This window comes from Populus trichocarpa, chromosome 10 (assembly GCF_000002775.5).
Source record: "Populus trichocarpa isolate Nisqually-1 chromosome 10, P.trichocarpa_v4.1, whole genome shotgun sequence".
In the NCBI taxonomy this organism is placed as follows: domain Eukaryota; kingdom Viridiplantae; phylum Streptophyta; class Magnoliopsida; order Malpighiales; family Salicaceae; genus Populus; species Populus trichocarpa.
This window is the reverse complement of record NC_037294.2, coordinates 16,589,426-16,606,035: the sequence shown is the minus strand read 5'-3', so window position 1 is coordinate 16,606,035 and position 16,610 is coordinate 16,589,426. Positions and strand designations below refer to the sequence as shown.

Sequence of the window (16,610 nt, the reverse complement as noted above, 5' to 3'; positions counted from 1 at the left end):
AAGGGAATTTTATTGACAAGCTCTTGTTTCCAGAAACACCATGTAAGGATGGGAAGGTTTAAGAGAAAATGGGAAGGGAAGAGAAGGATATTAATTCTTCAATTTTTTTGGAAGGTTTTTGAAAGTAAAAGGAAAGGGGATTGCAGAATTTGCATAACCCCAAATCCCATCAAAAAATAAAAATCCAAAACCCAAAATTAGGGTGTTAAGGAGGGCAAGGAACTAGTACCCAACAATGATGGATACTTTCACTTTTATGATCTTTCCTGCTCCCTCTAACTAAAAGAAGAGGAGGTCTCCTTCTCTCGCCTATATATTCAAACAAGAAGATGCTTACCCACATATTCACACCCTCTCCTTTTCTTCACTAGAAACCCAACATATAGAAAGAGGATCCTAAAATGATCCTGGGAAACAAGCCGATGAATGCAATTGTGCAATGAATAATGTTATTTTACTCTACGTGTCCTTTTCTGTTTTGTTCTAGCAGTGATCGCAAAGCAGGGGCAGGACAAAATCACGAAATTAAAAAAAAAAAAAAAAGTACGATTGAAAATCAGGGAAAATAAAAAATGGCGCAAGACAACAAAGCAATCTAGTGTCATCTTTTAAGTCGATCATACAGTGGAGACAGGTGAAGGCAAATCAAATGCATTAATTAAAGAATTTAGAAAGTAGCAGAACCTTCCCTTCATCTGAACAAGTTGCTCCAGCGCTTGAACTAAACTATGCTTAACAGTGCAACACACACAACCATTTGCAAGCTCAACCCACTCTTCGACAAGAGCACCATTTGCAAGCTCAACCCACTCTTCGACAAGAGCACCACCTTCTCTGTCATTTATCATTTCCCTTTCTACTCGAATTTCTTCCCCAAAATCATTCAAAATGACAGCAATCCTCTTTCCATGTTGAGGATTAAAGATATGGTTAACAAGCTAAACCAATCGTGAGTTGAAATATATTAAACCACAGATTACCTGAAATGTAGCTTCAATAATTTGTTAATATTTATTTGAAAGAAAAAAAGAAGCATTTGATTACATTACAAGTACTAACACTCAGTTTTCTTCTGCAAGAAGAAGTGAATCAATAAATACACAGAAATATAAATAAACCAAAACAAGCCTAGATAAATGAATGAGGCAGCTTCTCAATAATCATTAACAGAATTATGCATATAGTGATTAACTTATGAAGACTGAAGGGGATTTTACAGTGGATTTGCCAGCACCGAGATAGCCTGCGATGACCGTGACCCCGACAGAAACGTCATCGCATTGAGGTCATTTTGAAAAAACGAGGAGGTCTGTGCAGGCATGTTCCTTCAGTTTGAACTGTGAGATGCGCATCGTCGTCTTCCTTCTCCGTTTTCAAATTTTCAATCACCTCGGCGTCTCTTTCCTTCTCTTCTCGGAAATACAGTCGGTGGCTCTCCTTTTTATTAATTTAAAGGGCATGTTTGGTTAAAGTGTTTTTCTCCTTTGCTTTAACAAAAAAAATCAAATCAAATCCAAAGCCCATTCAAGACAAAAAAGAAAAGCCCATAAACTAAATATCAAAAGGGCTCGCACAAATGAAACAGCTTCTGCTATCCAAATGATAACAATGATGATATTGTTTAAAATAAAATAAAAATAGGCAAACACCTTTTGTAGTCAAAGAAATAGAATATTTTTTTTAATTTTGAAGGATAAATAAATAAAAAGGACCCAGAATAAGGTGATGTGTTCAATTATCAGAAGAAAGCATAGAAATTTGTAATTTGAAAATCTTTAATTTCACTATTTGAGCCCACTACCTACAGAGTTTTTTAAATGGAGCCCAAGCGGATATTTCCTTCGGCTCAATGGAAATGGCCCAGTCTAGATTAAGCTCAATGTCCATCAAATCCCAGTCCAAAGAGAAAACAAGACCCCTCCCGCTTTAAAGGCCTGATTTCACACTCGCCCATTTCCTGCGTTTTCCGATGATGATTTCATTTGTATTTTTTAAGGTTATATCAGATACAGTCAAAACCGATCTAATCTAGTGACCTGGCATCGAGCTGAATCCCGTTAGTCAATGGTAGAGGCGTGGAACCATTCAAAAACTACTTTTATCATACTAAACCGAGGTTTCTAAATCCAATGTTGATATGCTTGAATAATTCTTTGTTTTTAATATATCTGTTGTCTCTCCAAAGCAAATATATATTTTTATCTCCGTTGCGTGCATGGTTTTTTTTTTACTAGATATATATACTAGAATGCAAAATGGCATGCGATCAATATATATATATATATATATATAATAATCCCAGTCCTTGGAGCCGTTAAGTTTTAACCAAACACAGCTCCTCGCTTAGCTTGTTGACAACAATTTGCAGCGAGCGGAGGCGTGCAAGTTTAGGCTCGCCCAAATGAAACAGCTTCTGCTATCCAAATGATAACAATGATGATATTGTTAAAAAAACAAAATAAAAAAATAGCATGTTTATTTTTTATTTTTAAGGATAAATAAATAAAAAGGACCCAGAATAAGGTGACGTGTTCAGTTATCAGAAGAAAGCATAGAAATTTGTAATTTGAAAATCTTTAATTTCACTATTTGAGCCACTCCCTAAAGAGTTTCTTAAATGTAGCCCAAGGGGATATTTCCTTCGGCTCAATAGAAATACAAAGTATAGGCCCAGTCTAGATTAAGCTCAATGGCCTGATTTCACACTCGCCCATTTTCCTGCGTTTTCCGATGATGATTTCATTTTATTTTTTTAAGGTTATATCAGATACAAAACCGATCTAATCTGGTGACCTGGCATCAAGCTGAATACCGGTAGTCAGTGGTAGAGGCGTAGAACCATTCAAAAACCGGGATAGGCTATGGCCCCACTATAATTTTTACCTGCAATAGTATACTACAGTAATAGATTATTTACCATGCTATGATATGACAAGGACTGAATCAATTTTTTTAAAAAATTAAATAAAAAATATTCAAACATCATCAACATATTCTCAAGAAGTAGAAAAAAAAAGAAATTTGTTATAATCCGGTTATCTTTATAAGGAAATCTAGAGATAATTTTAACAATAATATATATATATATATATATATATAGTTTGACTAAATAAAATTTCAATATGATATATTTTTTAAAAATATATGTTAAGATAATAACATATTGTATTAACTCGGGTCAACTTAGATTAACATGTAAAATTCATGATTCTAATCACGATAACCTCATAATAAATAAATAAATAAATATGTTAGAATCTAATTTTTAATCAACAATGTTGAAGAATGAAATTTAAAAAAGTTGATAAAAATGTTTTAAAAAACCCAAGTTAACTTATCAAACCTAGATCATAAAACTGAGATAGCTCAATAAAATAATAATTATGAAGCTCAGTTCTCAATTAATCTAACATTGAAAGATAAAATTAAAAACAAAAATCAATTAAGAAAGGAAAAAAAAAAGACTCAAGTCAACTCGAGTTAATCCGTCAAACTCCTGACTCGGATTATGAGATTAAGATAACCAAGGGCGGAGCCAGAAATTTTTCCTGCCCTGGGCTATTAAATAAATATATAAATTCCTTTTAAGATAAATTATTAACTCATGTACATGAATTTTTAAAGTTAACAGTAAAGTTTTAATTCAAATACATTACCCAAAATATTAAAAAATAAATTTGAAAGTATATAAAATTAAAGTGAAAGTAAAAATAAACTCACTATTAAAGTTACATCTTTCGATGTTTTATGGAATATAATTCATCTATAATTGAATATGAATTGATATTGTAACAACCCCTCAACCGGGATAAAATAACAATCTCATGTCAACTGAAAAACAAAGTACTTAAATTTTTTTCCTCTCTCAATTCCTCCTTCCTTCACTTAATTCTTTCTTAGATTAGTATTTTATAAGCTGAACTTTGTAAGTTTACAAGGTTATTCTTTCATTTTTCTTATTTTTTCTCATTGGATTTTTTTTTATGTTTTCCCCTTACTTTTATCTCTTTCTCTCTCACCTTTTCTTTTCTTTCATTTTCTATTCTGCTTCTGCCCAGTCGGCAACATATAAAAGGAAGGAAGAACTTATTTGTTTTATTTTTTAATGGCAAATAACTATTTTACCCTTAATGAGTCGGTTTGCTTTTATTTGAGGTTTTTTTTAGCACTACCAAACTCTGTTCATCCTAAAATTTTAACCAGATTTTATTAAATATATTTTAAGATCCCTCGTAAAATTTCAGCTCAATCTGATGGTCGGATTGAAAAGTACACCCAATAACGTAAAACTGGTCAAATTGTAATTTTTTTTATCAAATTTCTGAATTTATCCAAAAATTCTGAAATTTTAACCTAAGCTAAAGCATCATATTAGAAGACTCCACGTAAATTTTCAGAATTTTTTGATACGTCAATTGAAAATTACAAATTTTCTTTACATAAAACTAGTAAAAAAATATTGATAAAATCTTGATCTGGATTAGAGCCCACCCGAGCCCATACATGCCTCCACCCTTAGAGATAATCTCGTAAAAAACAAACTAAAATAATCTCGTAAAAAACAAACTAAAATAAGACATGAAGTTTAATTCTCAATTAACTCAAGTGTTTAATGATGAAATTAAAAAAAAAATCAATTAAAAAAAAACTAACAAAAAAAAACCAAGTTAAAAAGACCTTCCCGGAAAAAAAAAAAAAAATGTTTGCCTTTACCACGGACACTGTCAAACAAGAAGGCAGAAGCCATGATGTAACCAAAAAAAGGTCCATGTTGTCTCTCCATAGCAAATATATATTTTTATCTCCGTTGCGTGCATGGGTTTTTTTTTACTAGATATACTAGAATGCGAAATGGCATGTGATCAATATATATATATATATATATATATATATATATATATATATATATATATATATCCCAGTCCTTGGATCCGTTAAGTTATAACCAAACACAGCTCCTCGCTTAGCTTGTTGACAACAATTTGCAGCGAGCGGAGGCGTGCAAGTTTAGCGTTGCCGTCTTCCCTACCCTTCGAAGAAAAGATAAAACCGAATTACAATAAACAAACAAACCAACAAATAAATGAAGTATGATACGAGGTTCGCCCGACCGGGACTCGGTACAGTGTACTCTAAAACATTGTTGTTGCAAGGCACGAACATGCAACTGAAATACATTTATATGCCACGGGACACGTGTGGAGAGTTCTAGGTAAAGGAAATAAAATATTGCTTTTAATGGCGCCTTGTAAAGGCTTTCGTTTAATTTTTTTATTCTTCAAATAACGAAAAAGCCCTAGATTTAAATGCATGAAATCAACACGCCTTGATGCCTATTAATCAAGTTATGGATTTGAGTAGGTTGAACTCGTGGTTAAAGAATATATCCATTAAAATTTAAGAAATAAAATTTTATAATTTTTTTAATCTGGAAATTAATAATTTATTTAATCCATTATTTAAAAGTGACCTTTGGTACTCTCCATACTAATAGTGTCCCTATATATATGATACCCCATGGCCTTGGGGAAAATTAATTGATGACCCTTTCTTGTAATATAATATTTACCAGAACCGATCAATATTAGGGCCAGAATATCCATCTGTAATCTTGGTTGTTGAGTTTGATTGGCTTATCTAGTTTGCTAATTGTTTTTTTAGGGTTTTTTTTATTACATCCATCTATATTTGATTTGTTTAAAAATAAATTTTATTTTTTTATTTGCTTTTTATTAATTTATTTATATTTCTTGACTTGTCTTGTATATTTGATATACTTACTTGGATTAGCTCAGATTATTATTTTTTTCAGATTTTTTTAATTGGTTGGAATCCTAATTAAGTTCCTCATTTTTTACGTTTTGGTGACTTTGACTTTTTCTTTATAATTTATTTTTGTTTAAAGTGGTTTATAATTAATTGTTGTTATCTTTTCTTTTATTATGATCGGGTCTATATCATGAGTTGCGTTTTTTTTGTTTTTTTTTTTACTTTTTTAAAATATGCTTGTGTTGCCTAAACGTGGCCCACAAATATATATATATATATATATATATATATATATATATATATATATATATATATATATATATATATATCTCACTTAACATATGTATAAAACTAAAAGTTCCAGACAAACTTTTCAGCCTTTGATCTTTGCACCCTCGGTTAATATAAAGAACCTTATCTTAATATTCAGTCAAAATGTTTTCTTAATTACCGTACCTTAAATGTTTATTATTCGTTCCTTCTAATCTTCATCTTTTTTAATCCCTCTCCCTCGCACACGCATGTAAAAATTATTTTACCCCAAATTCAAGCCAAGCGCACAAGTGTGGTTAAAGTCCAAAATTCTCTTTAGAAATTTTCATGAGTTTAATTTTAACTTTTTAATTTTTTATTATATAACTTATAAGAAAATTTTATTTAATGTGGAATTAGGGTTTTTGAATTTGTAAAAACATGTTAGCCAAATATAATTTTTCAGATTAATTTCCCATTCTACCAAAATTTATTTTAAATATCTTAATGCTTTATATTAAAGTATTTATGCTGAAAAATAATTTTCAATAAAATTTTAATTCAAAAATTGAGTTAACTCTACATTTAATTTCAGTCTAAAATATGTCAATTAACTATAATTTTAAAATCCGATTTAAAGATCAACCCGTGTTAAGTCATGAGTCACGAGTCAAGAGTCAAGGCTGACTAAAAAACATCAAAATAATATTATTTTAATTAATTTTCTTATGTTTTTTAAGAATAAACATGTTGATAGTCGGATTTTAACCGAATCATTTTAAGTTTTTTTTTAACCCAGACTAGTCCATGCCTTGAGTTGGCCAAACCAATCTGAATTTTAAAACAATACCATTAGTTATATGTTAAAAAAATTCAACAAGAGAATCAAGGTAAAAAGTTCGGGTAAAATTAAAAGTTATATACAGAGAGAGAGAGAACTCTGATTCATTGCGTTGGCGCTGCCTTGAAGTTGAGGAAACTTTTGTCTTTTAGATTTTTTAAAAAAAAAAACAAGAAGAAGAAGAAGATCATTCAAGTTATTAACTGTCTAAAATTCCCGAAGACGCATGTTGGATTAACAGCAAATTGTCAATTCACTCCGGGAGCTGAGCAAGGATCGAAAAGTTGGCAATCATATTCCGCGAGTTGATCCGAGAAGTGGTGAGGAACACGAACATTGAAAAAAACAACGTCCAAGTGCCTCGAAAAGAAAACACCCTTGTGAAATTGAGGAAAATGACTTGCGGTCCTCTTCAATGTGCATGCATGAATCTGAGGAAAAATGACTTGCGGCCCCCTTTTAAATTTCTTCTAAAATCCTGATAGATTATTGCACTTTAATATAAAATTATATTACAATATATATCTAAATAGTAATATATAAATTACATTTTATGTCTATTAAAAATTATGTTTTAAAATTATTGAACTCTCTTGAAATATAAACTGATCCCATTTTTCCATTAATTCCTTTCTTATTTTATACTTCACGCATAGGAATTTAAAGAGCATAAAACAAAAATTTTAAATCACTCTCAACCTATATATCGCTAATGTGTGTGTATATATATATATATATTAAAAGTTAAAGAGAAATTTTATATTTATAAAGTAAAGGTTAGTTAATTGAGTTTGCTTTGTAGGGTTTTATATAGTTATGCATACTAAAAGAAGAATAGAGTGATAGAAAATATGGATAATTCATTTATATTCGCTAATTTGAACCAAATAGAATCGAATAAAGACATAACCAACCAAATTGGATGAGGTGAGATTGTCATCTGTGTGCCTGTGCCTGCGCATGTGTATATGGATGCAGATAGAAGTTAAATCTCTATTTACAATTAGCGAAATACATATTTTTATCTTGTGATCGAATGTAGTGTTATAAAATTCAATTTTAGATAGTGATTTTAAATTAAGGTGTATAAAAAGTTCGGATCTTATAAGCTGTATTTTTCATTTTTCTTGACAACTAGTTCAATACTTAAACCAACCAGTTACCGGATTTCAATGGTTTTGATTGAGTTCTATTGCATCCTTTGCATGTCCAACCTGAATCACCAGGCGATGAATTAGTGGCGATGCCACTGGATCCGCTCAATAACATTAATCAAGCGACCCATATTTCTGTAGCTCTATATATCGGCGCGTGGTGCTTTTCCCCAAAGCTTAGAGCCGGCAGGAAAATACACTTGCACGTGGATTTCTCACTAGATCGTTTTCTGCTCAAGCAATCATGCAAATTTGGTTGCCCATTGGCCAAAAATGGCAATAATTCAAGGACAACTGAAGTGGGCAAGGGATGATCCCTCATTGCTGTATCTGATGGGGAAAAAATCTCAAAGAATATGATGTTTCTGAATCGTTGATCGACCCAAGACATCTCTTCATGAGATCACAAAGAGGGTTTCACGTGCAGCACAAGAAGGAATCGATTACCAGCAGACTATATTTTTTCATGTGTTTATAGAGTAATTGTCAGTTGGGATCAGCAAGTCAAACTACAACTCAACCGATACCATCAAAGGAAGGCGAATATAGTTCACGTTATAAAAAATCCACGGACTTGCCGAACCCCTTGTTCTTGTTAATATTGCACAAGGAAGTCCTGATGTGACTGAAATAATCGCAAGATTCTCAGAACAAAATGAAAATTTTAACCTAACTCCTTTAAAATTTTCTTTCTCAAGGACGAAATACAGAGGTTAGCTTTCTTTTCCGGAAAAGTAAATATCACTTTTTTTCCCGGATTCCGTTATCAGGTCAATAACTATATTCTTGCTGTAAGCACAAAATGAGAAAAACAATTATGTAAAACAAAATCTCAATATTTATCTTAAAGCAAATCCAATATAGGCTTATTGTGGGATGTACAGAAACGTGTGAATGTAGGGCTTTTAAAATCTCAATCCTATATAATTATGATCCCCGTAACCATCACCATTTTAAATTCATCAAAAAAAAAAACTCGAGACATATTCCAGCACCATCTCATTAATTACCACCTTTCACATTCCCACCGTCGACTATGCCCCAACGACGAACCCTTTCCATATCGCGTCACGATTATTTAATCCTCTAGTCCCTTTTAATCTCTATCCATTAATTTAGTATATAACATTGTCCAAATTATTAGTCTCAATTAGTTTTTGTACGAGTCAGCTAGCTAACTCCACAAGCATTCTGTTCTTGTTGCGTCATATATTTACTACTTCTCTTGTTCTTCACATCTGAATCATTATGTCTTTCTCTTTATAAATCCAAACCAATCTCTGTCTCGGTATAGATTTAACACCCCCCTTCCTCTTTCTGGGTGTGTCTCTATATATAGGCGCATTACCTCTCATCATTATTAACCAAATCGATTTCTGCATCAAAAGATCGGCAATACAGGATGCTACCGAGAGGAGTCCGCATTGCCTTTCTCATAGTAGTGCTAGTAGCTTTTGAGATTCAGACATCCCTGTCACAGATTAATAGGGCGAGTTTTCCAAAGGGTTTTGTCTTTGGGACAGCCTCTTCTGCTTTCCAGGTTTGTGCAATCTCTTTTAATTGATTAAACCTCCTGCTTTCTTCTTGAAAATGCCAGTGAAGCATGCATATTTTCTCTCTTTTATGTTTCCTATGGATTAAAAAAGAGAGCCCGTACACATTCAGAGGGAAAGAAAACATTATTGAGAATGTGTGCGTGTTCTTCTGGAGTTCAAAGCTCAACATTACCAAACTCACCCACCGATGCTTAAAGCAAGCTCTGCCAATGACGCTTTCCTGGTGGTTATTTTTTGTTTTTAGAAAATGACTTCCAACTGGTTATTGAAAGAAGTGTATTTGTCTTGAACTTTCCAAGTTATGCCATTTCCTCGTGACATAGTAGCCGTGCCGTTTAATGCTTTTAGCCAATTGTCTTCTGTCTTTACTCTTTAGGTGGATGCCTGTTAGCTACCTTTTGTCAAATACCATTTGTGTGGTTTCTCGTAATTTAGAGACGCTAAAATTCTTTTCTTGTTTTTTTAGGGATTTTTTTAAAAAAATTTAAGGAATTGTTAGAGTGGATGCGTAAGGTCAAATTTTGTCAAACTATTCTAGTAGTTTTTGGTACACACTAAAACGAGTAGAGGCACAGACTCGCCGAGTAACTAGGGCCGCTCCGGAGGACCGTTGCTGTTTCCCTGGTTTTATGAAAGAACCACTGTATTTTGGAACATATGCAAATAGCCCCTCGTTCTTTCTTTCTTTCCTTTTCTCTCCGTGTTCAGGATGCCCAATCGCTCTGTTTTCTCAAGTGTTGACCTGGGGCAATTTTAGCATACTATAAAAATTATATTAGTGGTTCTCGATAATTTGAGATTGAAATTTGCATACTAAATATGAAAATTTATTTATTTATTTCATAATTATATACTTATTTTTTATAATTGAACGAGTGTAATATGATATCATTCCGAAGTTGATCTAGGTTAATCTAACTAATTTGATTTGGTTTACTATATATAATTAGACAGTCCTGATTAATGAGTTCACACTTTGTTTTCAATTCTAGGAAAAGGATTAGAATCTTTTAGTGAGCTGAGCATGCCACCAATTATTTCCTTTAGTTATTGTTTGTGGGCACAAGGAGAGTTTTTTTTTTTTTGGGTAACTTAACACGGTAAGAAAAATAATAAAATAGCACAGTCCAGATTAATTATTTGCAACTAGTGTTGCAAATGACATGTAACTCGCAAGTTGTAGATAACAATTGAGACTCGATAAAGAAACATGTCTAAGAATAGTTTTTCCTGTCTTTACCTCTCTGCCAAGAAAACAAAACCCAGTTCACATGACCACCACAATTTTACCAGCCACAATTCATCAATTTTTTCGGTCACAGTTCATTCACAACCAACACAATTAAACACAAAATGTAACTACATCCATATCATATAATATATAATGTAATTAACATAATTTGATTTCACCTCATTCTTATATATAATATAATTACATCTAAAAATCAACTCAACTCGTGGAATGACATGCACCATCACCCCAACTCGAGGACAAGCCTCTAACATTCATGTAAGGGTCAACACTAATATCACCCCAGTTGATAGATAGGTCTGAGACACTCACGGATGGTTCAACGTCCCCAATACTCTCTTGATAAGCGACCTCATCTTCCACCACAACACAAATTAAGCGTAGTGTTAGCCATGAAATGTCTCATCTCATCGATGCTTTCATGGATATATAGTGGTTGCTGCTTTCCAATCCTCTCATAATAAGTAATGAGTCTATAATACATAATTAAAAAATAATTAATACTCATCATCTATAATAATATTATTAATAATATATGTTATATCTAAAAAAAATATTGCATAGCAATCGATTCTGTCTCTGATATCAGGATGCATAATGCATCGGATTACATGGACACATCGGGAAACTTGATCAGGTAGCTGTTATATAAACTGGCTCTTAGTGGTCAAATATCATCTTATGTAGATATCTACATCGATCATCAGATGACACTCATCAAATATATGATCACTCCTAGAATCCCAAATATATAGGTAAACTACATGAATAACTAACTAATTCCCTTCACACTTATCTTGACAACCGATACTATGTAGTTCGTTATTGGTATCAACATATTTCGGTGTGTGTTGTGAAATACTAAATTGTTGCATTATGCAATGTATCTCAATTATGTTGAAGCAATGCAGCGATATCTATACTAACTAGATCTCATATCCCTCATGAAATATTAGCGAAGCTGAAAATATCAAATCTTTTATATATAACATCCATATAATCTATCAAAACATATGAAAGACTTATATTAAATAACAAGTAAAAACTTAAAAATTAATATTCAAATAACAAATTAAACATATTTCTAAGTGTTGAATATAGAGGGTGATGGTGGTGATCGGTGGTGGCGATGGCGATTGAAAAACGGTGAGTGACCAGCGGGTAAAGAGAATGAAGAAATTAGATAGTAGCGGTAGAGAGAGGAGGGGTGATCTTCCGATGGATTTGAGTTTGTTTAAAAATATTATTATGCTTAAAAAAAAACTCACATAATCATCATCTACATAAATCAAATAAGTCAAAAAATGGCCTATTTTTTGTACGAAAACCTGTCGGAACTTAGATTATTCTTTTTTTGTCCTCGGATATTGCTTCCACTCATATGATTTGTCCTTAAGTAGCCGGACATATTATAGTGATGAGCTGGAGCAACGACTCAAGCAGATGTTGCTTCTTACACAGAAAACTTCCTGCCATGCAAGAAGGCCACAAGTAATGCATGATATGTTCAGCTTACTGCACTATAATGTGATGTTAATTAATTGTTGCAATTATATATTATTGTTCTTAATTAATTTGATTTTATTTGCAGTATGAAGGAGCAGTGAAAGCGGATGGAAGGGGACCAAGTGTTTGGGACGCATTTTCACATACTTTTGGTAATCCTTCATTCCCAGCGGAGTCCACAGTTTGAACAGTGACAGGACCGAATGCTAATTTTCAAGCATTTGAACTAATCTTATGGCATAATTACTGCATTAATATAATTAAAGAAATCATCATCACGTGTTTAAATTGTAGAGTAGTCCTGGATATCACGTGTCGAGGCTGCGTTAAGTAATTTGTAGAAGTGTTTGACCTTGCAACCATTAAACTAGTAGCTGATTGCTTCCCAACCTAATTCAAAGACCAGCTCTGAAGATGGAGTTATCAGTCAAGTTTTAGTTTCAAAATCTTTGATATTTTCTTTTAGTGAGCTTATCAAGGTGTTTGGTCCTGCAGGCAAGATAATTGATTTCAGCAATGCTGATGTGGCCGTGGATCAATATCACCTTTTTGATGTACGTCTTCTCATGCTAATCCCCCATTTTAGTATAGTTGAGCAACTAAAAATATTGCTTGTAGATATGAAACTCGATCGGTCAAAGTATGCTACAGCATTGGATAAAAAAAAAACCCAGCAATTATACCAATATCTTCTTTAGCTTTATGAAACATTTTACTGTAGAGATAGATTTATCTAAACAGTTGACTTTGTGGTTATTGGAAACAGGAAGACATAAAACTTATGAAGGATATGGGAATGGACGCCTACAGATTTTCAATTTCTTGGTCTCGAATATATCCTAGTAAGTTTACATCAAAGTATGTTAATTTTATATATATGTATATATATATATATATTTTGGTAAATCACGGTTATTCATTTCCATGGGTGATGTCATGACAATAATAGTATGGTAAGCGCATTCTCTATGTAGAGTTTACTTTAACAGACAATCGAAAGAAGAAACTGGCACCCTTTTATATAGAGACATGATGCTATAACATAGAAAAGTTTCTTACTGTGGGTCTCTGTGTATAGATGGAACAGATAAAATCAATCAGGCAGGAGTTGATCATTACAACAAATTCATCAACGCTTTACTTGCTCAAGGTAAACCTTTACATTCAATCATCCTCTGGTGAGATTCATGCACTTTAGAGCTAGAAGAAGAGTTTGAGTACTTATCCTTGATTACCACTCCTCATCTAAAAGTTACCAAACTCATGTAGCTAAAAGTATCTTTGTACAGCATTCAATACAGTCAACAGCTTGTAAACACCATACACCTTCGTCAACTTTGTCACTGGTTAGTGATTTTAATATGGTTTTTAATTCTCAAGGATTCCTTGTGTTTCACAAAATTTGCAGGAATTGAGCCTTATGTGACCCTATACCATTGGGACCTTCCTCAAGCCTTGCATGACAAATATAATGGATGGCTCAGCCCCCAGATCATGTAAAAGACTGTTCTCGTAATTTGCAAATACGAAATTAGAATCACCTTTATGATTTTGGTGGTTAAGATGATCTTTGTAATTTGCAGAAAGGACTTTGCAACATTCGCAGAGACATGCTTTGAGATTTATGGTAACAGGGTAAAGCATTGGATCACATTCAATGAGCCTCATACAGTTGCTATTCAGGGTTATGATGTAGGTCTCCAGGCACCAGGAAGATGCTCTATCTTTCTCCACCTCTTCTGCCGGGCTGGAAATTCAGCGACTGAGCCCTACATTGTCGCCCACAACATCCTTCTTTCTCATGGGACTGTGGCAGATATTTACAGGAAAAAGTACAAGGTAAAGGCAATAATATATACAGTGTTCTGAGCTATCAAGGAGGCCAACTTGCCTTTTTTCTTCATTTTTTGCTCTTATCATTTATTTTATTTTCTATTTTTGTTGGTGCTAAGCTCGGGAATGATATCATATATCTATGGCATGAATTTTTTCAGGCAAAACAACGAGGATCCCTGGGCATATCACTTGATGTAATATGGTTTGAACCAGCAACAAACACCACAAATGACATTGAAGCAGCCCAAAGAGCCCAGGATTTTCAGCTTGGCTGGTATCTATGATCAAATCTTTCAGTACAGAAATAGCACTTGCCTAAAATATGTCCATGTTAATTTGTGATGTTTTTCCTCCAGGTTTATCGAACCTTTGATCTTAGGCAACTATCCGATCACAATGAGAAACAGAGTAGGGGATAGACTGCCAAATTTTACTGAAAATGACGTCGCTCTTGTTAAAGGGTCTTTTGATTTTGTTGGCATCAATCACTACACAACATTTTATGCACGAAGCAATGACTCTCTGTTTGGGGATCTAATTGGCAAAGTCCTTAATGACTCTCTCGCAGACTCTGGTGCCATAACCCTCCGTGAGTTAGCGATAATGATCCCTATAAAATAATTTCTTTTCAGCTATTTCCTTTAATTAGTAGAGATAATGAAACAGCAATGTGATTTTTTTTTATATAAATAAAAAAAAATCTGTCAATAACTGGTGCTCTTATTCTTTTCAGCATTTGGTGAACATTTGAAGCCCATTGGAGACCGGGTATGCACCTCGTTGAACTTAAATATTTTCATTCATCATTTAGACCACATAACAATGTCATTTGAGTGCAAAGATTACCTGTGCATTCATCTAGAAGAAAGACATTTGAGTGTTCATTGTTTCTGATTTCGTTCTTCCTTCTTCAATCCTTCTTCAATCCAGTTGCACTGGATTTCAGTCTGTCTAGTTCATTCTCTGATACATACAAATTCATCACTCTATTTTCTTGCAGCACTTTTGGGTTTAGTGTTTCTAACTATGCATTATCACTTATCTAAAACTGCAGGCAAGTTCTATATGGTTGTACATAGTACCTCGAGGGATGAGAAGCTTAATGAATTACATCAGGCAAAAGTACGGAAACCCTCCCGTCATTATAACTGAAAATGGTAATCTTCTGAATCATCATTGGTTCTGTCAAAAGGCATTCAAAACCATTTCTCTATGTTTATCTGGTCGTATAAAGTAACGTGTCAATTTATCTTAAATTCATCTCTATTTTTTTCTTGATCTCCAATTATGGAGAACGTCTTAACTGGCCCTTATAAAGCTTCGTCATGGAAGAAAAATCGCAAACAAAATCTGTCTTTTTCTGTGATCCTAACAGGGATGGATGATCCAAATCACGCCTGGACCCCCATTAAAGATGCTCTAAAGGATGAGAAAAGGATCAAATACCACAAGGACTATCTGGCAAGCCTGCTAGCTTCTATCAAGTATGGATCACTCGCCTACATGCCTCGGCGCATATATGTTCTGAGATATATAGTATGCTACTGCATGCAAACTAATACTCTATTCTATTGTTTTGGTTATTGCAGAGAAGATGGTTGCAATGTGAAAGGGTATTTTGTATGGTCCCTTTTGGATAATTGGGAGTGGGCAGCTGGTTACACTTCAAGGTTTGGTCTCTACTTTGTGGATTACAAGGACAAGCTCAAGCGATACCCCAAGGACTCTGTTCAATGGTTCAAAAAGTTCTTGACTTCTACTTAGAGTGGGGGAGCTGAAGTAAATGAAGATTTGCATAGGCAAACACACACACACACACGCCCACTTTTAAAATTACATGTCCTGATTTTCTTTAAGCACTGTGTTGTAACATGATATGATATAAGAAAATTCAATTTAAGAAAAGTTTCTTTGTCCAAGCTGAAGAAAAACGCAAATTCACGATTGCGCTGATTTTGTATCGTTCAATTTTTCAATCTGTTGCCTCTGCAGCAATATTTAGATGGTGCTGAGATGCTTTTCCGATACTGTTATAACTAAATTAAATTAAATTAAATTATTTACTTTAAATCACAATAAATAGACTAAATTAAAAGTAAAAAAAATCAATAACTGAAGTAAAAATAATAATAATTACAAAATACTTTGGATCCGTGTTTATGGGTGTGGAGAATATTTTTTTCCCCACAACCTTTATTTTTTTTTAATCTTAATGTAATTGTAATATTTATTGAAAAGAATATTAATATAACATTAGATTTTACAAATGCAAGCTGCAATTTTGAAACTTTTTCTAAGTTTCTGTCTTGACGTTAGAGAATAATATAAATCATATTTTGGAATCTCACCTAACAGTTTAAGCTATTGGGTTGAATTAGTTCTTTGACATGGTATCAGAGCCTTGATAGCCAAGCAATCACGAGTTCGAATCTCACCATCCCCAT

General features: G+C 33.2%; 1 protein-coding gene across 1 annotated transcript; it reads left to right on the top strand.

Moving 5' to 3' along the window:
- Positions 1–9,006: 9,006 nt before the first annotated feature.
- Positions 9,007–16,085, top strand: LOC7462841 (beta-glucosidase 40). The gene is made up of 13 exons (XM_024609958.2): positions 9,007–9,556; positions 12,416–12,482; positions 12,826–12,884; positions 13,097–13,172; positions 13,409–13,480; positions 13,739–13,826; positions 13,914–14,169; positions 14,325–14,440; positions 14,523–14,755; positions 14,900–14,934; positions 15,221–15,323; positions 15,542–15,650; positions 15,756–16,085. The coding sequence occupies exons 1-13, from the start codon at positions 9,419–9,421 to the stop codon at positions 15,928–15,930; spliced, it is 1,527 nt and encodes a 508-aa protein (XP_024465726.2). The 5' UTR covers positions 9,007–9,418; the 3' UTR covers positions 15,931–16,085.
- The last annotated feature ends 525 nt before the right edge of the window (positions 16,086–16,610 follow it).

Coding starts and splice junctions, on each gene's coding strand:
- LOC7462841 (XM_024609958.2), top strand. CDS start 9,419: ATGCTACCGAGAGGAGTCCGCATTGCCTTTCTCATAGTAGTGCTAGTA. Junction 14,170..14,324: donor TTTACAGGAAAAAGTACAAG/GTAAAGGCAATA, acceptor GAATTTTTTCAG/GCAAAACAACGAGGATCCCT. Junction 14,756..14,899: donor CTCTGGTGCCATAACCCTCC/GTGAGTTAGCGA, acceptor TATTCTTTTCAG/CATTTGGTGAACATTTGAAG.